Below are 23,552 nucleotides of genomic sequence, written 5' to 3'. Positions count from 1 at the left end.
TACATGGCTTTTAAATATCCCCAGGGATGGGGATCCCACCACCTCCTTGGGCAGCCTGTGCAAGTGTCTAACAACCTTCTCAGGGAAAAAGCTCTTCCTTATCTCCAATCTAAACCTGCCCTGGGACAATGTGAGGTCATTTCATCTTACCCTGTCACTGCAGTGGAGAACTAGACAGTAGGAATGTTTAAAGAAAGGGTTGTTTGCTAATGCCCACTCGGAGCAGGAGTTTTTGTGTTTGTCCAAGGTTTGCAGCTTTGAAGCCTCTGTTGTAACACGTGGGTCTATGCAGGCAGCATGGGGTACACTGGCCTGACCAGGTGGAAGTGAAATGTTGTCTATGCTGCAGACATATCCATAATATTTAAGCCCCAGAGAAAACATGGTTACCTGAAGCAATCTGCTGGGTGCCTAGTGGTTTTCCTTAGTGCTCTTCACAGCCTTCCCCATTGCCTGCACAGCTGATACAGGGGGAGCGTTGTCAGCACAGGAATAGGAAACTCCCTGATCCAGCTCTAGCTGCAACCCCTGCTGTGACTGCCTGCAGCATATTGGGATGGTTGGCAGGGAAGTCTTGTTGATTTGTGTCTAATGGCTGAACCCAAGATGCTCAATGCAGCTCCTCCTTTTCCATTTCCCCAACTGGTGCTCTGGGCATCTGCTCTCTTCTTGTGTTTTGTGTCACTTGGGATCAGCTGTACAAAAGGACAAGACAGTTTGAAAGCAGCAGCTTTGGCAATTCAGCTTGGTATAAGCTAATTTTTTTTCCCCCCCTGCAAAACAAAAAAGTTCAGAACGAGCTCAGATATCTCTGCAGTTGCTCTGATGATGATAGACAAGAGAGACAGAATTCAGGCTGCTTTTGCTTAGTTGGGCTATGCAAAGAGAATGGGGGTAAAAATCACCAAATCCTCGGGTTTTTTCAATTTCCTCCCTCCCCACAGATGTTATTCAGGATGCAAAGAGTGAGCAAGTTCATGGAATACGAAGGTGCTTTTACAAATGCCTTTTGAAGAGCTACACTTGAAGTGTTTTGTTTAGATTTTTAAATGTCAAGTCAGTCCTACTGGTTAATTGAGATTTAAATATTAAATAGGTTCCCAAACAGGCACAGACTGTGCGGTGTCACGTCCAATATTAAACCTGTCACTCAGCTACCTGTCCTCTTCCATTTAAAAGGCTCAAAATCAAGCATGTGTAAAAGTTGGAAGGGTTGCATTAAAGAGTTGCCTGCATTCCCTCGTCCTCTCTGTTAAGTACTTAATTATTTTCGTTGCCTTCTTGCCTATTCATAAGTGGGAACTGCTCTGTGTCTGATGTGGGTAATTTTTCATTGTATTGTGCTTACAAATTGACATTTATAAATTAAACAGCAGTGTACCATGCCAGAGAGAGCACCATTGTGGTACAATTAGAAATGTAATTGCAGGGAATCACCTGGGAGGCAGCTGGGATGGGGAAGGCATCGCAGATATTAGAGACGGAGATGACATAGGTAACACCAACGTGCAGAAAACTCACCCAGATGGTCCCATCAGGATTGCACTTGCTGCTTTGCTCTGGGGAGGAAAGGTGGAAAAAGCACTAGAGAGCTGAGTGCATGGCTTGCTTCTGTTGAACTCAGATGAGACTTATGCTTTTACTTCACTCTGAGCAACACATTGATCCTTAACGTAGAAATCTGAAATGCCTTATGCAGGGTGTGAAGAAAACACTGGCAAGAACAATTAATTTTTCTCCATGCTGAGACCTATTATTTGGGCAAGTCCTGGGAGGAGACAGGTTTGTGGTTCCCTGAAGACTGACGTTACCACCTCATCCCCTTCTGGGTGAGATGGTCTGCCAGGTGACATCGCAAAGGGCTGAGCTTTCTGCATTGAATTGAGTCAGATCTGAGCTTAGAGAACTTGGTGGAGGAAATTGTGTGCTCCCCAAGCTCAGCAGAGTTGTGTTTACTTCTGCTTTTATCATACAGGTTGGCTCATAGCCTCCTTTCAGATGTGATTAGCATCCTAATTGGCCCTAATGAGAACTACACATGCAGAGGAAAGGGGATAGCATGTATTCTTCACTCCAATCTTGTTCTCTCTCCAACTTACAAGTAATAGGAAAAAAAGATGTCTGTCTCTTTATATGTATGTCCTCTGCATCACTGTTGTTTTCATCATGACCTTCAGGCCTTGAATGTGTTTAACATGGCATTTTTTAGCTTCTTTAGGCATATGAGGCTGAAAAATAATTATGAGGGGCATTGGGAGTTATTTTTCTCTTTCTGAATTGGAGTTAAGATTAAACAGGCAACTCGGGATGCAGAACGCTTCCTGCTGGTGACTGCTCCAGGTCTCTCCCTTGTGCTGCCAGCACTTAGCTCTGCCCTGGGAAAGGCAAACCTCCTGTGTGAAGCTGCCCGGGTGTTTGCAGCTCCCTGGCAGCACTGCTGCTGTGAGGGACCAGTCTCAGTCTATGCTTGAGGGTTTTGCAGCATGTGACTGGGTCAAATCTATCAAATTTATTTCTTACTGGGTAAACACTGCCTCATGGTAACATGCCAAGGACTGCTGACACTGGCTGCGTTTGAACAAGTGAACTCCTGGGGAAAGGGGCCCTGAGCAGTTTATGATTAACATTTTAATGGCATGCTATCTGGGAACTTTTTTTTCCCAGGAACAAATACCCAGAAAAAACCCCACATCTTAACTGCTTCTCCAGTTGGAGTTGGCACTGCACATTGCGTAGGTGTGCTGGAGGCTGTGCAGGCTCGAGTGAAGAAGACAAGCTTGTTGAGGTCCTCCCTTATCACTTGGAAGGGGGAATCATGCAAACAGTTTTATATCTCCTCTGTTTTCTGCTTAACTAGGTAAATGACACCTTGGACCATTTATTAGCTCAGACTATTCTGATTTACTGGATGATGTGTGGAGAGTTGCCTCTAGTTGAATCCCATTTTGGGGCTGGGATTGACAGGGCAATGTTTGAGCTGCTCTACTATGCTGGGGGAAATCACCATCCTTCTTATTTACATGCTGTCTTGGGAGTAGGAGTGTATTCTAAGGATAGGTGACTTATGGAGCAACACCCAGAGACCATCTCTGGCCCCAGCATTTCCCATATGTGTGTGCCAAGATTGAGAAGCATGAAAATAGATGTGGTGGAGCTCATCCTGGGGACAGGAGTGGACCTCCAAAAGGCAGCAGGTACCTCCCTAAACCATTTTCCTGGTTAACAGCAAGAGCAGCAAATGGGTAGCTTTCCTGCCACTCCTCAGGGCAGCAAACTTCAATCTGGCTTATATGGCTGAGAAGCTTTGAGTTGCCTCTGTCTTTAGCTGATGTGACTCAGTGTCCTGTAAATCTGTAGAGCTCCATCTGCACAGTAACTCAGGTAAGTACCAGGAAAAGACCTGGCCCACTGATAGCTTAGAAATAATACAGAAAGCCAGGGATGAATAATTTCAGAATATAGATGTAGTCATGGCAGTAGTAATAATAATATTTTCCCTAGTGGGAGAAAAATAGACCTTTCATGGTTGTTGTGCCTGGAGCTATTAAATATGGATGAGACAGATGAAATGCTGCATCTCCTATTACACAGAAATGAATAAACAGTAATTCTCAATCATTTTATGCATCTCAGGCTTAAAAAATCCACAAAAACAAGTTAAATATGAACACCTGCTAACATTCGTGGATGATAAATGCTACTCCAAGGCTTTTGTCAACAAAGAGAAAAGATTTGCTTCCTTATAAAGACTCTGATGGCAGCTCAACTAAAGTGTATTTACACTGCTAAAGTTAGGTAAATAGGTTCACTGTCAAACATGGGGGTCCAGTAAACAAGTTTACTTAACTGTTGGACTTGCTGAGTTGACAGTGCTGCTGGTTTACTGTAGAAAGCAAGAAGCACTTCTGAAATATTAGGTTTTTTTTCTGACAAGTTGAGAGGGAGTGATGACAGCTTTTTAGTGAATCTCTTTTACAGGGAAGAACTAAGCTTTAGTCCTTACCATAGATGATATGTGTGTAGGGACAACAGTCTATGATATAGACGTGGGGGGAGGCCTGAAGCAAAAAGTCTAGGGTAAAACCAGGCTGTGTCTGCAAGGTGATCTGACAACACATGAAGATGGTCTTCCAGCTCAGCAATGGACCCAGGGTTTGTTTTCTTTATGCCCTCCCTGCCCTTATTCCCACATATCATACATGTGGTGGCACTGTCACATAAGGATGTTGCAAGGATAAAAGCGTGAGAAATCTTGAGGGTTTGGACTATTCTGACTGAATGGACACAAAGGAAAACTGTTTCATGCTATTTAAGATGTCATAAATAGGTCTTGGGATGTGAGCTTCAGTTTAATTAGCAGTAACTACCTTCTAATCCCACAAGAAATGATTTTGTGATTCTGTGACTGTTATCTGCAGTGGCAATAAAAGGCCCATCGGATGATTCACTTAAAGCAAGAATCAATGAACACAGCCCAAGAAGACCACAATGGCTGGTTCCTCCATGAGTATGAGATGCACCTTTCAAAGCTGTGTTTTCCATGGTCATCTTGTGGTAATTCACTGCTGGTTTAATTCTTCTGACGTCAGAGGTTATCTTTACTACTAGATGTCCTAACTGGCTTACTTAGGTGAAAAATCTCTTGGTGGAATTAGATAGTATTTAACATGCATTTTCCCTTGCCTTTTGCCTGGACTCTGTGCATTTTGCATGCCCATTTTTTTCCCATGAGCTGCTATTGACTCCACTGCATTAATTGACCATAAGGACATCTGTACTGGGTCCCACCAAAAATGGAGCTCATCCAGTGCCCTGTCACTGCAGCCAGTGTAGGATGGCTGGGGAGGAAAGTATAGGTCAGTGTTTAACAATAATGTAGTCATTGCAGTACTGTGAATACTTCCCTAGTATTCAGTGAGATGTGTGCAGATGTTTCCTGAGACACAATTTGTGACATTAGTGGTCTGACATGAATTTTATCACCAGGATTTTTCCAATTGTTTCCTGAATCCTTGTTAGTATCCACTGTGTTCTATGGAAAGAAGCTGGATAAAGTGTTTTAAAGTGGATCCTTGCTACCCTCATGTTTCACCCTGTCCTTGCATTGGAAGGGACAGTGATTGTGTTCCCTACTCCACTTGGAGCTTTAGTCTTTCTCCTTCAGTTGCCTCTTCCAGGCTGAAAGTGGATTCAGTAATTCCTCCTAATGATTCTGTGTCATCATTAGGATCATCCCTGCTACCCTGCCTAGTCCTGCCATGTCCTGCAGGCAAGGAGAAGGGTCTCAAGTGCATCAAGCATTCAGAGTATGGCAAACTGCTTTCTTGGAAATCCCTAATACTCTATATTAAATGGATTTCCTGTTTATTCATTGCTGTTTTATGGCTTTTAACCAGTTATTTATCCATGAAAGAAGCTTCTCCTATCCTCTAATGACTCATCTGCTCAGAGACCCTGTATTGAGGCACCACAGTGAAATTTAAGTAAACTATATCAACTGGATTTTCTCACCTGCATACATCTTGACCTCTCTAGAATACTGCAGTATGTTTATGAGCCTTGGCTTCCCTTCTCAAAAGCCATATTACTTTTTCCTCAGTCTGTCATATTCTTCTGTGTTCAATAATTCTGTCTTTTGCCAGAAGAATAGTCTTGGTTATAGTTTTTACTGATCTGCTGATGTCGTATTTACTACCCTGGAGTTTACAGTGATTCCTGAATTGTTCCTTTGAATCTCTGTTTGAAGGTTGTATCCCATAAGCTGCAATCTAAGTTTTGGGTACCCATAAAGCTTTAAGGGAGAGACTTCAGCCTGTCTTTAGAGCTCCAGTAGTTTCATGTCTAAGTTTCTCTAGAATGATTGGATCAGTCCAGTCTATAACCCCTTCTACCAACCTTGTAAAGAAGGTTTCCAGTGTAAGCACCTCCCTGCACCTCTGTGCAGTGAGCACAAATGCTGAAACAAGTTTGTTTTGGGTTTTTTTCCTCTACCCATGTTGATTTATTCATGCAGCTCCTATACTTGATTGCTTCCTGGTCCATCAGTGATCTGGCGTACTTCTGGCTTCTGATACATGCAAAATAACCTTTATTGAGTTTCCTGCCTGGTTCATCTTGTTCTTCAGATCCTTTTTTCTCCCTTTCTGAAGTTTTTAGATTTTACCCAGTAGAACTTTTGCTTCCATTTTTGCTTCCTCATTTGGACACACAACTTCTGATTTTGAGGATGATGTCTTACTTCTCATAATTTCTCTTGCCCAACTGCTTGGCCTGCCAGACTTCTGTGTTTCTAGAGTTTCCTTACATGTTTTTGGATAGCTTTGTTCTGAGTTTCAAGTGTCAATGTTTCTAAACAGTTCTTACACCTCCTGCAAGCTTCAACTCTTCTGATTCTGTCTCCTAAGACCTTCTCACTTCTTGTTTAACAAGTTTCCTCATTTTTATAGTTCTTGTTTTAAAAGATTTAGCACAGTGTAAGAGGCCATGCCTCCTTTTCAAAGAATTTTGGGTTTGTCTTGTGTATCCTACTTTAGGTCAAGAGTTTCTTTTCATGGAGAGTGATAGAGAATCCAGTTCTTGCAGACTCCTTTTGCTGATTGTTTCTAGCACCACTCTCTAGTCCTGGTTTAAAAAACAATCAGTATATTTGTGATCAAAACCCATTACATGACATGGGAAAGCAGTTTGTTACTTAATGTATTTAAAATGTGTTTTACTACAGTTATTGAAAGAAATGATCAAGCAGCAAATGTAAAATGAACACACAAGAACTGCTTTCTCATAGAACTTGTGTTCATTGGAGCTCAGTTCTACAGGAGCCCATGAAATGTAAAGTGTCAGTTGAAGAAAATGGATTATACAGATTAGTGGAGGACAGGCAGCTCAGACATGGTGGGTCAATGCAACTGTCACTTTAGAAAATAGAAATCCCTTTTCTGGATCACTGGCTGTTGGAGGCTAGGGAGAGAAATGGGATGGGAAGAAGATGCGTGAGCTCCGTTTTTTAACACTCTCTAAATAACTGCTAATGGCTGTTACTAAAGAAAGGATCCTGGACTGGGAGGAGCCTGTTGCTAAGTCCTGTTGTGCATTTTTTTTGCTGCCTTTATATCTTCCTTTAACCAGGTGAGAAGGTCACCTTTCATAAGCAAGCCATGTGAGCTTACATTTCAGGATCCTCAAACCTCCATTTGCTTCGTGTGAATTCTCATTCACTTAGAAATGGAAATATTTTAATGGGGAAAGGGCTTTATTTCAAACAGAGCATCAAGTTTCTAATCAAGTTAGGCTTTTTTAGCAGGAAGTGAAACTGTTCCCCCAAGGAAGTATGCTTTTTCTCCTGTTGCAGCAGTTTCACATACATCCTTTTGACCTGTTATATTTTAAAGGACTCAGAGTTTTGTTTCTTCATAGTGTACCTGCCCATCTGATCATGATGGGGAGAGACACTATCTCATTTTGATATATCCCTAAAATGACCCCAGGGACTGATTTGTGCACTTGCTGTCCCAACCCTTCTTCCTGCCCAAGTCTTTTCAATGACACTAAACAGAAGCTCTCCAGAAGGCCAAATTTTTCAAACCTTTCTAGCTTTTTTTCTTCAATCAAATTTTAACCTATTTGGAATATTCTGTGGCCCCTCTCTTCTGTGGACTGGTGAATCAGCCATGGCACATCCATACCACCTATAACTTGTGGCACCTTTGGCCAGATGGACCAGGCCCAGTTTAGCTCCTCAGCTCAATGCCAGGGGCATGCTACTTGCAGTATATTTGGGAATTGGCTCTCAGATAATCTTTATGATGCATTGGGAGAGAGATTCCTGCAATGATGCCTGTTCGATGTCACTCTGCCAGTGTTCTCGTGCAATCCTTTTGAGGGACTTTCATCTCCTGGGGTGCATGTCACCTAGGAGGATAATATGCTTCTTCCTGTTTATTCATGTCTGAAATTAGACTGCAACTTCCAAAGAAACACAGAAGCTATTGCTGTCAGATTTGAAGACTTGTATTCCCTTCTCTCTACCCTCATCCATCTCACTGGACTTGTTACGATACTGCTCAGGCCTGCAGTCCGAGGCCTGGGCTGGGTTATCTGGACCCACATAGAAGCTGAGAAGCCCAGTGGTGGTGCTTGTCAATGTGTGTGTAGCATGTCAACCTGAGATGGAAATGAGTTCTGAGAAATTTCATTTTTAAAAATAGGTAGAGCGTGTGGCAGTCATCTCCTAGGAAACTCGTCATTGTATTATGAGACTATAATGTGCTGTGATTACATTGCAGATAAAGGGAATCAGTGCTGCTGTCAGATTGTTTCTACTAAAGTTTTCTGACACAGAAGGTCATCCTTATGCAGCAGATGACTTTGATTGGTGTTCGTGAGCTGGTTGGGGCACTGAGATGATTCCTCATGTGCTGTTGCTCACTGGAGAAAGGAAGGCGAAGACTGAGGCACAGGTAACCCAGCACTGGCATATGTTTGTACTGTGTGCTGATACTGTGGGCAGTCAGAGTCTGTCAAGGCTCTGGTGAGTCAAGCGAAGCTCAGTAGCAGCAGCTTACCTAGGTAGATCTGGAGGTCTTCAGTCTTCACCTCCTTACCAGCCAGCAGAGTTGGTAAACAGGCACAGTGAGTGTTTTCTGTGAAGCCTAAACTGGTTGCTGTTAAAACAGGAATCTAAATTTTTTGTGGACCATATGCAGAGATATCAATGCCTGTCTCACTGCTGATGGCTTCCATGGACCATCTCAGTGACTGATGGCTTCTGTGGACCAGACTCAAGTCTTTGCCTGGGAAGGCGTGTCCTCCTTTCAGATGAAATGAAGGAAACACCAACACCTTTTCTGTGCTGTGATTCCCTATTGGACATGGCTGCTTTGTGCAAGTCTGCTTTGTTGGAGGGACTCCTTCCCTCATGATGCTGTCTTCTTCTGGCAAGGCAGCAGAAGGCAGAGATGGCTTCCATTCTCAGGGGATGGGGTGGCTCTATCTGTCACTGGCCTTCTCTGCCATTAAAAGCATGAGATAAACCCATGAGATAAACCCAGACGACCTCTGTTACTGGGTCTTATATGCTTTCTGCTTCATTTGGATCAATGCTTAGGCTGGATATGGTTTAGACAGAAGCTGGTGCAGCTTCTGGTTCCTTACATCTCCTGTGGAATTTTCTTTTGGCCAATCCCAGTATAATTCCATGACATCAAAATGATGTTCCTTTAGAGCGATGTGGAGGCTTATGATAATAAGTTTATGGGAGGAAAGTTGTGCTGATGCTGCATCTATTTTGTGAGTAACCTCAGTAGTCTCAACACAGAACTCTAAACACAGAGCCATGGGGAAATTCTTTGTTAACAGAAGCTGAAAGGAAAACCCCTTTTTCACTGAGATTTGAGGGAGAACAGCAAAGGCTTGCACACATGGAAAGTGTGTGACAATTCTTTTTGCAGAAGTATCTGTCCAAAGTGCCTGGTAACTTCTGTATACAGTTGCACTGAAATGATCTTTGCCAACATGTTTGTTTTCAAGCTTGCCAGTTACTAGGCAAACCAGTTTGCTAAGATTTCTTAATATACCTCAGCTCAGACATGAAACTGCATGTGGATACATGAGTGAAGAGGCTGGGAAGTAGAAAAGCAAACACTCTTCTAGTGTTTTAAGAGATGTCCTTGGAAGTAAGGCTGCAGATGGAATTCTGGATGTCCTGCAGTGGCTTTTCTTACCAGAGCTCAGTTCTGAGCCACAAAACAATTTGTATTCCATCAGACTGAATTGTGTCTCTCTGTCTTTCCTTTTTCAAAAACTCTAAGCTACAACTTGGAGTGGGCGAGGATACAAAGTATACATAATTTTTAGTCCAAATATTTAAAACAGCTATGCAGGACTGACTGGCTGGGTAATGACAGGCTGAGAACAAGCCAATTAGAGTTTCATAGCAGCAGAGAAAGGCTCTTACACAATGGGAATTGTTCAGCTGTGCTTGTGACAGCTCTGAACCCTGAGGCCTACTATTTTGATGGCTGCTCATCATGTTCATGTGGAGTGTTTCCTGACAGGGGGCTGTAGATTGGGTCTAAAGGATTAAACTGGAAAAGATCCTAGGAGATGTGCCTTGGTTTCATGGTCTGATTAACTAATCTAAATTTGTCCTTAGGATAGGTAGGAACTATGCTGTGATTGTGGACTTAGTAACCTGACAAGTCCTAATCCTGTGGTACTCAAAACTCACAGGTCAAGTAATACAATTGTGTGCTTATGGTCACTGAGGAAGACCACCTACAGGAATGAGGTGCTGTGCAGACTTTTGCAACTCAGATTTGTGAGGGTTCAGGTACCTTTAGGCAAAATTCTTGGCTAAATAGGTGTTTCCTTTGGTTTAGACACAACTGCAAAGTTATTTATCTTTATGTAGTTGCTAGTTTCATCTTAACTAAGGACCTTATCTTCAGAAGGAATCTAGGAAGTGTTGCAAGCAAAACTGTAGTACTAGTCTGCACTATTTTTGCTTTGCTTTTCTTTAAAAGATGCAATGTCATCTAGTTGTTCCTCAATTGATCCAGTCTCTTGGGGAGTGCTATGGTGTGCCAGATCTTTTCTCAAGTTTCCATGTAAGAAAAGAAGAAGAAACATGCTTTTTCACTTTGGTGTAATCTGCTTCATGTGTCAGAGCAGAGAAATGCTTTGAAAAAAATTATGGAGATCACTTATGCCTCAAGAAAGGTTTGAGGTCATTATTAGAAGAAAGGTTATTTCCTTGTGACAATGCTGCCATCAGATAAACCCAGGGAGACAATGAGCTCCTTTTGTCTTATAACATGAAAGTGGAAAAAAGGTACTTAAATATTCACTTTGGAAAGAAAATTATCATCAGTGAAGCAAATAAACTGCCTAACAGCTCAGTTGTGAAGTGTATAATGAAAGGAAGAACTCCATACAGAAAGCCGTATGTTTCATTGTTGATTCTGGATAGCTTTACTGTGTTTGCCACAGAGGATGTAATGTAAATGTAATAGGCCTTTAAAGACAATACTTCCCTTTTTAATAGGGGTCAGGATTAATTGGGAAGGAGCAACCAGTTCAGGAAAGAAGAGGGCTGTAATAACAAACATGACGGGATCTGTGCCGGGCCAGTTTCCCTTTTTAGCATCCATGCATCACTGTCTCAGAACAGACTGCATAGCATCCTATTAAATTAGCATACACCAGGCAGCTAAAACAAGTTAGTTCATCTCAGAAAGGGAAGAGATTCTACAGAAACTTTCCTTTTTGGCTTAATTTCTGGACTCAACAGTGCTCTTCTGCTTGCATTTCCCTGATGGCCCTCACAGTGGGAGGGAGAAGTAGTCAGGGCACAAGGCACCTTTGGCATCAGCTTGGCACCTTTGCTGATGCCTCACAACATCATGTTTGGAGGAAGGGAAGGGAGTTTCTGAGTGGCAAGGAGTGCTGGTGATGTGTGTCATGTCCTACTTGTGAACTTGAAATTCGTTTTGCAGCAAAAAACCTAATTTCAACTGCAGAATGCTTTAAATGGTTTCCAGTAATTTTTCCTTGGGTGCAAATGATTATTGGCCATTAAGGAGGTGGTTTTGTTCTGGTGAAGGGGGTCCAGGGGAACAAGCAGAGGTATGAGAGAAACCATCTGGACTATATTGTCATAAATTCATGCTTTAGAATGTGCTGTTTAAATGGATGTTTCCTGGCTTCATAGAAATTTCTCTCATCTAAGTAGCTTTCCTTTAAGTAACTGACATGGATTTTCAATCTTAATTCCAGGGATTTTTGGTGGTTTTTAAAATTTTTATTTGGTTATTGCTTTCAGTTTTGTTTTCTTGAGAACTATAAAATATTGAGTAGCTAAACCAGAAGAAATAAGCCTCAAATTGACATTAAAATTCTTGCAAGTGACTCTGGTGACAAAAACTGTCAAAACACTAAGCTATTGTTGTAATTGTAGATATTAGTACCCCCAAAATTGGAAGTTAAATCCAACCAAATCCTAATACTTTTGATGACTGTGCAAGATGAAAACTCATTCTGTCACAGTGAGTCGTTCTGTAATGGTGAGAAAACCAAATGGGTTTATATGAAGGGGAAAGAAGACGTTTTACTTGCAGTATGATATCATTGTGTGTCTCTGTTATGGTCGTGGCTACAAGTCCCAGCAGAGATCTATGTATTGATATGATTCCTGTCTCCTTAAAATTACCTGAGAGAGAGCAACAAAGTGGCTGGAGAAATGAAGTCTGGAGCTGGTGGTGTGCTGCTCATCCCTGGGCATAGTGATTCCTAGGCTCCTGTCACGCTGTGGGGAAGCAGTTGCTTGTCAGAAGACCCCAGTCATCTCAAAGTACCTTCTAGCTTGGAGAAAATGCTGAGGATATTGTCCTGGGACAATGGCTCAGGGCACAGAGAAGCATATCAGTGGAACTTCTTGCTGCAGGAACACCCAGCAAAGAGTGCTTTTGCCCATTGCCATTGTTGTTTGAGTGTCCATTAGGCTACACCAACAGCATTTTGGCACAGTTGGATCATCTATCATGGGTACTAAACAGCCTCAGCCCCACGCATCAAGCATCTCTGTGGGGAGGGGAGACCTCACTGCATGTGGGACCCAGCCCTGAGGAGATGAACCAGGGTCAGACACAGCCCAGGGCAGGGCCATGTCTGATATTACAGCAGACACTTCCCAGCCCTCAAGGTGGAAAACAGCATTGTTAGTTACGGATGGGTGCCTTAGTGGAAGTTAAATGTGTAGTGAAGCTAAAAGCATCACCGTTAATACAGAGACCACAGTTCTTCTGCTCCTGCCCAAGTGGAGGAAGCATTACCATAGAAGGGGCTGCAGGGTTGGGACTGTGTGCTGGATGAGTGCAAACAGCTAGAAAAGGCATTTGTCCTCTAAAAAATGGATAACTGCAACCAGATTAGGCAGTGTATTTCTTTTCTCCTAAATTTATACTCAGGTCTTCGGAATGTGTAGGGATATTTGACTTCTGTACCATGTGTGATACAATCTCAAAATCCTTCTCCTTTGCTCTTGGCTGGGTAAAACACACTTTGAGGTTTTTAGCTTTGCATTCAGACATGTCTGAGCTATTGAAGAGTTCATTGTAAACTCATTTTCACACAGCTGTCAGGACATTCGTGGACATGACTTTGGAGTGCAAAGAATTGTTTCTAGCCATAGTTTGGGTTTGTGTTGGGATCTGACTGGAATGTAGGAGAGTGAAGATGTGTGTGCAGGAACAACTGAGTAGAAAACTTAATAAAAAACAATAAAATGTGATTTGTGCAGAGAAATGGCTTAGTAGAAAACCAGTTTGCAGAACCAGAATCTCCCTGCTATGTGCTGGTTACTCAGAGTCTGAGCTCATCCCTGTAGTTAACTCCTTGAGGACCATGGGATAAACTCCAAAAATGCCAGAGAAGAGATTTTCATGCATCCCTGCCTCTGTTTGTGGTGCAGTTCTAAATCACCCTTTATTGTGAACAGAATTTTTGTGTGGTTGCCAAAGCCATGCTATGGAAATGACCTTCTTTGATTTGCTTGGTCTCACTTTGGTTCAGTAAATCACACCATGAAGTTCACCGTGGATGTGGTATATTTTTCAAACGATGATTGTTCCCTGTTTTTTTCCCATAGTTTGTCTAGGGCAAAGTACACACGGAAAACCAACTGTATCATAATTAAGATCATTAGCTGTACACAGCCCAAAGATGTGAAATCTGTTTCCTGGCCATGTCTGTTGATTTAGTATGATGGAGCACCTGCTAATGCAGTGGAAAAGTGCTCAACATGGAGGTCTCTGCAAATGGAAAAATTAAGTTTTATCCCTCCATCGATTCTTTGTCTTCATTTTGTCAGTATTGTTGTGACAGCATTTTTTTTCTTTTGATGAATGAGAACAGATTTGCTGTCACAGTGTATGTTTTCATTGTATTCCAGAAATTAAGTGTTCATATTGAATTATAGTTCAAACAGATGAAGGAAAAAGTTATTTGGCCTTTATTTTGCTTTGCTCTGCAGGATAGTCTAGCCTTGCAGCCACTGTTTTCTAGTAGAAAATCCAGTCTATATGGGTGGGAATGCCATTTGTATTCCAGTGATAATCTTGAAATCCTAATCTTTAAATGAAGATTTAATAACCAGATGAGAAATAATTTAAACAAGTTAAAAATATAGAAGATTGACATCTCATAGGATGCTGCATGGGTCCAGATGGGTGCAAAGCAATGAGGAGTTGGAATGTCTCAACCATTTGTCATTATCTCAGTGTGATAGGTCAAATTGTTTAACCTCTTTTTTTTTTTCACTGATGCTGTTCCTAATTCATATAAAAATTATCTAGATGATAAAATTATTCCATGCCTTAATGAGAAGTTTGAAGAGTCGGTCCTCTAGGGTAAATGGTAACTGGTCAAAAGTTTCAAAAATAGGTTCAGTTGCCACACACATATTTCAGCTGGTAACAAGGTGGTTTAATTTTGCAGAAGTTTCTTATCTACCCATTTCCACCGCTGTCCTACTTCTTCAAAATAGTGATGCTGTTTTATCTGTTTACTGTCATCTCCAGGCAGGACAAGAAAAGCTCCTGAAGGGTTTTGAAGCCCCTTTTCAGAGAGGTGAAGGTTGGATCCCCAGGCTTATTGGAAAGGTTGTGATTACCTCATTCCCCATGGAATATCCCATTACAGGCACCTTTAAAATAATACATTTTAATCAATTAACCTATTCTTCCTATTTATTTTTTCATTTATGAGAATGTGAAAATGATTTTGGACCATATTTTTGGAGAAAAGGAGAATAAAACTCTCCAAATATTTCCCCAAACACCTTCCTCGTTATTTCATTGACCAACAAATATCCCAGTTCACATGTGTTCTTCACAGAAGATAAAACAGATAAAGTCTCATAATTGGAAGTACAACATTCACTAAAATGTTCCTGAATCTCTTTCTGACTTGGTGCTATGACTGTGGAGATATTAGAATATGGGTTGCAAAAGACAGGTCTCGAGAACATCGTGTCATTATAGAGACCATGCAGCACCTCCTAGGAGAAGTGGGGTGTTAATCCAAAGCCTGATCTGAGCTGCAGGTGTGTAGCTGACCATGGTGTCCAACTGTTAGCCCACACTGCCATAGCTACCTCTAAACCACATCCCTAAAATCGTCATAAATTCTTGGAGATAAATTGCCTCTTTCATTAATGTCTTGACTTTCAAGGGCAGATTAATTCTTTCTGGGGGAAAACTTTTTTATCAAGCCTACTGGGTTGGTATTTCTGGGGAACTTTTTTGAGGAGATGGAGAATTTGCTGTAGGATACATTGCTGTTAGCAAGAAAATGAGCATCCTTGTCTTTATAACTTTCTCTCTGGTATTTATCTATTCATGTGTGAGTCAAGAAAGGTTTAGTGGGGCTGGACTGGTTCGTTAAGGCTGGATTAATTCATCTCAGTGTTAGAAATTATGATAACTGCTTGTCCATCTATACACTCTTATTTCTGACTCTCCCCTGACTCCAGCAGACTCTAGGAATGTCTCTGCTGCCTTTTCCTTGCTGATGTTCCCTGCTACCATTTTTTACCTCCTGGCCTATACCATTTGTTCCTCCCAGTCTATGTTTAACTCTGATCCCTGACTGCATCTGTTCCCACCCTTCTCTTTCCTTCCAGCACCTCACTTGTCTTTCTTTTGTCCATTGACTTGTTGCTTCCCTTTGCTCTGTGAGCACAGGAGTGTATCTGGTGTACAGGATGTTACAGGCTGCCTCACATCTCTCTCCTGCCTTCCTGGCAGATCCACTCCAGTGTTTTCCCCCCACCCCCATTGCCTGGAGGCTCTTCCCAGCACCAGCAATTTCATGCCATGGCCTCATATAAAAACTCGATATACAAAGGCACCCTGTCAGTGGCCAGGGTTGATGTGTGAGTGAACACTTTAGCTGAGGTTCAGCTTATTTCACGCTTTAATGAGGAAGGTTGTTAAGGAGATATGGAATTGGTTTTTATGAGTATCTTGGAGCTCCAAAAAAAGTGTCATTTAAATTCACAGAGGCCAACCATTGAATCCCATAGCTGTCCTGGTAAGTGGAGAAAGAAATCCAGCAAAATGATGCAGCCAGCTGACATAGAGCTGTTTCCCAAAGCTGTCTTTATTGCATATAGGAATATAAAGGGATTTCCTTTATTTTCTTGTCTGAGAACAGCAATGAAATCCAGCTTGGGATGGGAGTTTTCTGTGTTTTTATAACATCATAAACACTGGGAGAGCTGTGTCCTCAGTAAACCACTGGTATGAATATGCTGCTTTAACAGCATTTAACTGAGGGCAAAAAAATTGGTCAAGACACAGCTCAAGTGGAGTGCAGTGTCAAAAGCTTAAGCAGATGAGGTTTAAGGGGATCATGACTGGGAGCAGTCCTGGGAGTTTCTGAGCACCCTGGTCTGCAACCAAATTTGGTAAGCACTGAGAGGTTTTAGGAGTTTCTAGTTAAAAGATTATATTGTAGTTCTGGTCTGGCTGTCTCAAGCATGAGGGTCATGATGAAAACTCCCTTTGGTGAATCAAATGGCTAGGACTGTTGATACTAGGAAAACCAAGAATAGGTCTTTAAAAACACTTTGGGTGGCTTGATTGCATAAGCCATTTAGGATCAGTTGTGTGGCTCTAAAGTGGACCCTGTGATGCTCTGACGTGCCATGGTAGACTATACACAAAGCAGTGAATCATTCTGGCAATTGGAATGGCGTAAATGTGGTCAGAGTCCATCCTTTTTGGTAGAAATGAGGCAAAACATTCTTGGTTGGGAGAGTCACTGCTATAGGTAGACAAGCTGTCAAACATCTGCCATGGAAGTTTACAAAGGTGTCTTTTCATCTGTTCCTAAACTTCTCATCACCATTTCCCTATTTCTGCTGACTAGAAAACTGTTTCTGAGTGAGCAGGCACTTTGTTTTGAAAGTGTCAGCCTCTTCCTTTTGCTTATCCACTGGCTTATAATTCATTTGGTCATTTTGCAACTCAGGAACCGTTGGTGAGGTTGATTATGTCATTGAAGTGTATGACTTAAAAAGGAAGAGCCTGAACAGGAAAGAAAACACTTCTGATTATCTGCAAACATCTAGATAAGCAGCAGTTGTGAGGAATGAAAGTCAGAGAAAGTTGATGGTGGCCAAATGGGGCTGTAATCAAAGATTACTGTTTTAAGAGCAGGATGGAGCATGGTTGGGTTTGCCCAGCCTGCTCCCAAGCTTTCTTCACAAAGAGCTATGTAAAAGAGCAGAACAGTCTACTGATGGGAGAGAGGAAAAAAACAGGGAAACTGTGCTGGCTCTTTTAATTTTGTATGAATAAAAAATGATCCTTCAGCTGGTGAATCCTTCGTCTGTGATCTGGTTAGACAAGCCCTGGGCTCTGATCGTTCTTGGACAGAGCAGGAGGAGGTTTTGGTGAATTAGGAGCAAAGATTTGCTGTTCCCTGTCAGGCCAGTGCTCTGTCTTTCTCAGTCCCTTGCTGCTAAACCAGTAGCGAGTACTGGAAGATGAGAGTGGCCCCGATATGCCAGGACAAAGGTCAGTTCAGACCAGCATTGTCTGAATGATGCTTAAATGGTCAGAAAACTGGGGGAACAGAAAAAAATGGATATATTGCACCAACTGTAACACTTTCCTGGCTTCTGCCCAGTGAAGTCCAGATGCTTTGGGGAAAGCAATGAGAGTGCAAACCAAGTGTTATGGAATAAGCTAGTGAAGGAGAGGCATTGCCCACTCTTGGCAATTAGTAGCTGGCTGCTGTGCTGAAGTTTATTTGTGTAATCCTCTCTGGGGTAACGATAGGGAGGCTGCTATTAAGGCCAGCATTTGGACTTGTGATTTAATCTGATTCTTTGGCTTTAGCAATTACACACAAGAGTTTGTGTTGTGGAATAACTCTGTGTACATAAAGAAATTCTGATGCTGCTTCTCTGTCTGAGTCAGGGTTGAACCAATGATGAGGAGATGCTCTGGGCTGCCAGGGAGGCCCAGAGAGGAGGGTCTTGACTTCTGTGGTCACTGAGGAGGCAGGAGCCTTCTTTGCACTGGTGCATTATTTGATCTTGGAGACTTTGTGCAGCTATGTGAATTAAGCATCCTAAAACTTCAGGAAGGGGAAACGTACATCATCCATCAAATCAACAGCCAGACAATAGTCCATCCAGCACAAATTAGCAGAAATAGTACTTTCTGATTTTCAAACTTTGCTCATTCCTCTGCTGCACTCTGATTCTTTAACAAATACAACAACTTTACTAAGCCTTTAATGTTTTGCATGAGTGTGAATGTCTGCATGTGTTTGTAAAGGCAGAGAAAGATGCTCATAATGCTGTTGCAGTGATTCACAAGAGCAGCTCTCAAAAGATACTAGAAGAACTAGGTTTGATGGTTATGTTTCAGTTAATGACTGCCAAAGAAAAGGCACCACTTAAAATTGGGGATGTTCTTTTCTTCTTTCAGGGGTGCATTCTCTGAAGTTGTTCTGGCTGAAGAGAGAGCAAGCGGGAAACTGTTTGCAGTCAAGTGCATTCCCAAGAAGGCACTGAAGGGAAAGGAAAGCAGCATAGAGAATGAAATTGCAGTCCTGAGAAAGTAAGTATCAGACCTTCATTTCCATTTCTTTGCTTTGATTAGACCCTTGCATTTAAGGACCAAGAACAGTGATTGACAAGTGTGACTGACAGGCAGTTCAGTCCATCACAGGCAGACAAGATCAGCTGACTTTAAATGATGATGAAAATGTTTTGAGAAATGCTCTGGTTTCCTGTTGCATTAATACAGCAAGATGACTGCAAAGTGGGACAGGAGTGGAGCTAAAGTATGATGCCTGAAAAAGACCTTTTCCACTTATAATGTGAGCAGTTGAGCATGAGAGCAGGGCTATAATTTTCAAGAGCCTAAAACAGTTTGTACACTAACTGCTCCAAAACAAATTTGGCATGTTGTGGATCGTTACAGGAGATGATGGCAGCTCGTACAATGGAGAAGCACCTTTGCCATTCCTAGAAGTGGCTTTCCAAGGCAACTTCTCTTTTATCAGGGTTGCCCACAGTGTGCCTTTTTGTCCTGACTGTGGCTGGAATACACAGCTAAGAAAACGTCAACTCAGAACTGCTGTGAATTCAGTGTAGTTATTAGAGACTTGATCCTAATCTATTCCTTATCTTCTGCCCTGGATGTTGGACTTGTCTCACCTGACTTGTGACAGTTGGATCTGAACTCATCACCCTTCACTTTATTTCTAGGAAATGGAAAGATATTGGTCACTTTAAGACTGGTGCAAGTAACATGTTTTAAACTTCTGAAAGTATCTTGTCATCTCATTAAGTTTAAGGTAGTGCAATTATATTGAAGTCTAAATTGGACTGGGGCTCTCTGATTCCTGCTGCTCTGCTGTCCCTAGTGGGACTTCATGCCCCTGCTCTTGGTCATGTAGAAGCTGATGGCTGATTATCTGAGAACCATGTGACAAAACTGATCCTAAACCTTTAAACCTAACTAGATACTTCTGAACTAAATGCTCAGAGAGCCAAGCCAAAGGAGTAGGTTTGAAGGCAAACTCAGCCATCAGTTGGACTAGATGATATTTCAGAGTCCCTTGCAACCCTTAAGATTGTGTGTTTCTGAGAGAGAGGGACATACAAGGGGCTCCAAACAGCCAAGTATTTGTTGGAGTCGCCTTCCCATTGCTGGACCCACTTCAGGTCAGTACCATGTAGTCTAGGTGACAAATGCAGCACATTGGCTGCTGTGTAGTGTTATGGAGAACATGTCATAAAGCTCAACCATTGCCATCTCCATAACCAAATAATAATGGCTAATAGCTGGCAAGCTGAAACAGCCTTTGTCTATATGGGTTTGCCCCCTGATATTCACGTGTGAGCGTAAGAGCAGCAATGTTGGCATGAAGTAAGGATTGCCTTGCATCAGCCTTGACCCTAAGCTAGCAGAAGGGAGAAATCATTTAGATTATTTCTTGCTTCTGTATTAGGAAACATTTCTGTTTTCTGCCAACAATTTCCTGAGAAACCAGGAGGCAGCACCGGGGCTGTGCTATTCCAGCTGCAAAGGCAGGAGAGTGAGTGGGTGGAACATTCCTTAATATTACACAATTAGATCAACTTGGTCTCTTGTCCTCTGCATGTTAGGACCTTAAGAGAGATTGTTCCTTTTTCTTACCTCCTGATGTTTTCTACTTAGCTGTTGTTCATACAAACTTTGTATGTCATTGTATTTATTTTGATAACGGACATGTGCCACCAAGGAAACGCTTGGAAAACGAACCGGATAGCTGGGGAGAGGGGACACCAACCTGTTTCTCTCTTCAATGAATTCTCTGCTTCAAAAACTGCCAGTAAAAATAGATTGGAGAGAGATGGAGTGGATCTTGAGCAGCTGTTGCTAAGCTCCAATGGGATCTTAAGAGTCCTTGCTTTTGTTTCTGGTAGCTTATAACTGAGTGGGAATGGCTAGTTTGTGTGTTGTCTAGTTAGTGGGTAGGATGCCAGAGCCTTGGTCTGCCCTGTCAAGTGCCACAGCTTTTATATGCCATGCACTGAACTGCCACTTCTGAAGGGGATCTGCACGGAGAATGCCTGGCAGGAAGAATTGGCCTCTGGTCCTTGACAGAACTGTAGAGCCACAGAGGATGGATGCAAAGCAAATATAAATATGCACGTGTTGATCTTGGTCTTCCTTCCTGGTTTTGCATTATGCCTTTGAGGGAGTATGAAATGCTGACAGGATAAAAGTACCGAAGGACACCCTGCTTAGATGAAATGCAAGCAAACTCCCTGTGATCCTTTAGAGAAGGATCTCTTTGCTGACAGTGGACTTTCTCTCTGTTCAAACATGAGATTTTTTCCTTCCTCCTGACAAGGCACATGCTTTCTAGCAGACATCTGTTGAGTGAAATACAACTCTTCTTGAGTTCCTCTGGCTGCGTGTCAAATGGGGTCCACTGGAGAATCCTGAATATACTTCCTGTAGCCTCTGCCAGCTCTCAGGTGAGCTACTCATGGAGCTCAGTGTAGTGAACAGGTTTTTAGAGACAGTCATATATTGTGTCCAGGACTGGTACACACAACTACCACATACACTTTGTACCCTCAGGCTGCCTGGTAGAGGTTTATCCCCCAAACAGTCCTTCCAAGTCCTTCAGATCTGGCAGAATGAATATGGGAGAGTTTGAATGATGCAGTGTGTTGAAGTTATATATTAAATAACTTTTTAAAAAATCAGGATTAAAGATCTCTGTGTGGAGCACTATAGGAAGCAGAACCTGATGATGAAAGTAGGAATCCCATAACCAAAACCCCCTTGGGTCCCCTCTCCCTTCTGCTGCTGATTTCTCATGGGACCTTCTGTCACAATATCTATTTTCTATCTCAATATTATTGTTTGTGAAAGAAGCCTCTATTCAAAAGGCTTTTAGATGAAAAGTTTTACCTGCAGTTTGTTTTGCAGCCCCATCTCATGTCAGCAGACCCTGGAGGGTGGGTGCAGGAAGGGAGGTGTCTGGGCTGGGCTTTGAGTGTGAAACAATCGCAGGGTCCTGTCAGTCCTTCTGTGTGTCTCCACTAAGAAGCTACAGGATGTATTAATCAACTGTGCTGTGTTGGGGAAGGTCAGTGGTCCCCATGTGAAGTAAATGGAAGGTATAAGATTTTATCTCTCTGTCTGTGGGCTTTGGATGCTGTTGCTGCCAAAAGAAAATGACACATTTTAGAAGCGATGTACTGCTAACAGAGGAGCGAGCTGCCAGCCAACTAATCTGCATGTTTGTGTGAGTGCCAGAGTGAATCATGCATACTCCATCGTTTTAGTTTTCCAGCCATGGCCAAGAAATCTGTCCTTAAAAAAGAAAAAAGGCGGAAGAGCCGTTAAGTCAATATTTACGCCTAGCAACCTTAACAGGGTTCTTCCAATATGGACTCTTTTGTGTCCCGTGGAAATCCATGGCAACATTCCCCAGAGACTCAGATGGGTGGGGAAGGAGTGGGAAGGAGCTCACTGTTGAGTACTGTGCCAGGAGAGACTAAGTCTGCAGTTAATCCAGGAGCCTGAGCCCAACAAAGCAGTTAAGCATGTGCCTAATTTTAGACGGTTATTCGTTAAACTGCAATCGGTGAGTAGGTTGAGCTCATCTTAACGAGCTCAGGCCTTAGTGGATGCTTCAGAGCAGAGTGAAAGTCTCACCAGGCACCTGTGTTTGGTACAGCATCAGGAGGAAAGTTTTCTTAATGTCTTCCATTAGTTCCTGAATGATTCCCTCTGCACTTGGTGCAGGTAGAGGCCACAGCTGCATTGCTGTGTTCAGCTTTGGGCCCCTCCCTACAAGAAGGACACTGAGGTGCTGGAGTGTGTCCACAGATGGGCAATGGAGCTGGGGAAGGGTCTGGAGCACAAGTCTGATGAGAAGTGGCTGGGGGAGATGGGTTTATTTAGCTTGGAGAGGAGGCTGAGGGGGAGACGTGACCACTCTCTGTAACACCTCTTTTCCCCATTAATGAATGATGGGACAAGAGGAAATGGCACCAGGGGAGGTTGGGATTGGAGATCTGGAAGAACTTTTTCAGTGAGAGGGTTGTTAGATGCCGTCCCAGGCTGCCCAGGAAGGTGATGGGAGTCCTCATCCCCGGAGATGCTTAAAGGACACGTAGTTGAGGTGCTGAGGGACATGGTTTAGTGGTGGGCTTGGCAGTGTGAGTTTGGTGGTTGAGCTTGATGATCTTAAACATCTTTCCAACCAAAATGACTCTGTGATGTTCAGGTGCACGATGATTGCTGTTTCTTCTCTTTGTGTGCCGACTGGACACAGGGCAAAATATTTGATCTCATTACAGCATCAAGTGAGAAGCTGAGCAGCATCATTTTCAGGCTTTAAAATGTATTTATTTTTGCAGTGGAAAAACATGAGATGCCTTAGAACCTGTTTGGGGAAGAAAACTGGATCTCTAGGAGAGGACTCTCTCAGCCCTCATAACTGATTGGCTGTGGGTAATGACAGTACATTGTTGCCTTTGTGTGACACAAACTTTTCCTGTCCTGATAAATGGGGAGTTTCATAACCTGCTCTGAAAGCAACCGTTTTCTGGTTTGGAGCAGAAAGGTAGATGCAATCCTTTCCATTGTTTGCTGTAGAATAGAGGAGATTTCTTCCACTTATGGTAATTGTGCAGGTGTGAACACGCTGAAAGATAAATCGTCTAAATCGTCTGTTAGATGAGTTCCTGAAGACAGTACGTAGTGCAAAGAGTTAGACTGCAGGAAAGCACCAGTCTGAGCTTCTAGTTAAGTTTAAAAACCCCCAACTTTGTAGGAGTCAGAGAAAAATACGCCTGATTTGATTTTGGGCTTTTGCTTTTTATTCTTGGCTATACCGCTGTTTATCACAAAAAACTTTCTGCTGGCTGAATAATACCTGTACAAACATACAGAGAGTGCTGAGTCAGAACAAGCAAGGGTAGGAACAATAAACTGTGCGTGTAGCCCTGCACCCAGGTGTATTGATTA

At 42.6% G+C, this 23,552-nt stretch overlaps 1 protein-coding gene across 1 annotated transcript in view; it reads left to right on the top strand.

The window, feature by feature from the left end:
• Positions 1-23,552, top strand: part of CAMK1D (calcium/calmodulin dependent protein kinase ID) — a 239,154-nt gene that overhangs the window by 83,099 nt on the left and 132,503 nt on the right. The window contains exon 2 of the mRNA XM_062019992.1: positions 18,498-18,629. Coding sequence (XP_061875976.1) covers positions 18,498-18,629 — 132 coding nt within the window. The remainder of the gene's footprint in view (positions 1-18,497; positions 18,630-23,552) is intronic.

This window comes from Colius striatus, chromosome 1, assembly GCF_028858725.1.
Source record: "Colius striatus isolate bColStr4 chromosome 1, bColStr4.1.hap1, whole genome shotgun sequence".
In the NCBI taxonomy this organism is placed as follows: Eukaryota; Metazoa; Chordata; class Aves; order Coliiformes; family Coliidae; genus Colius; species Colius striatus.
Note: the sequence above shows the minus strand (reverse complement) of the source record. Positions and strands in the feature narration are given on the sequence as shown.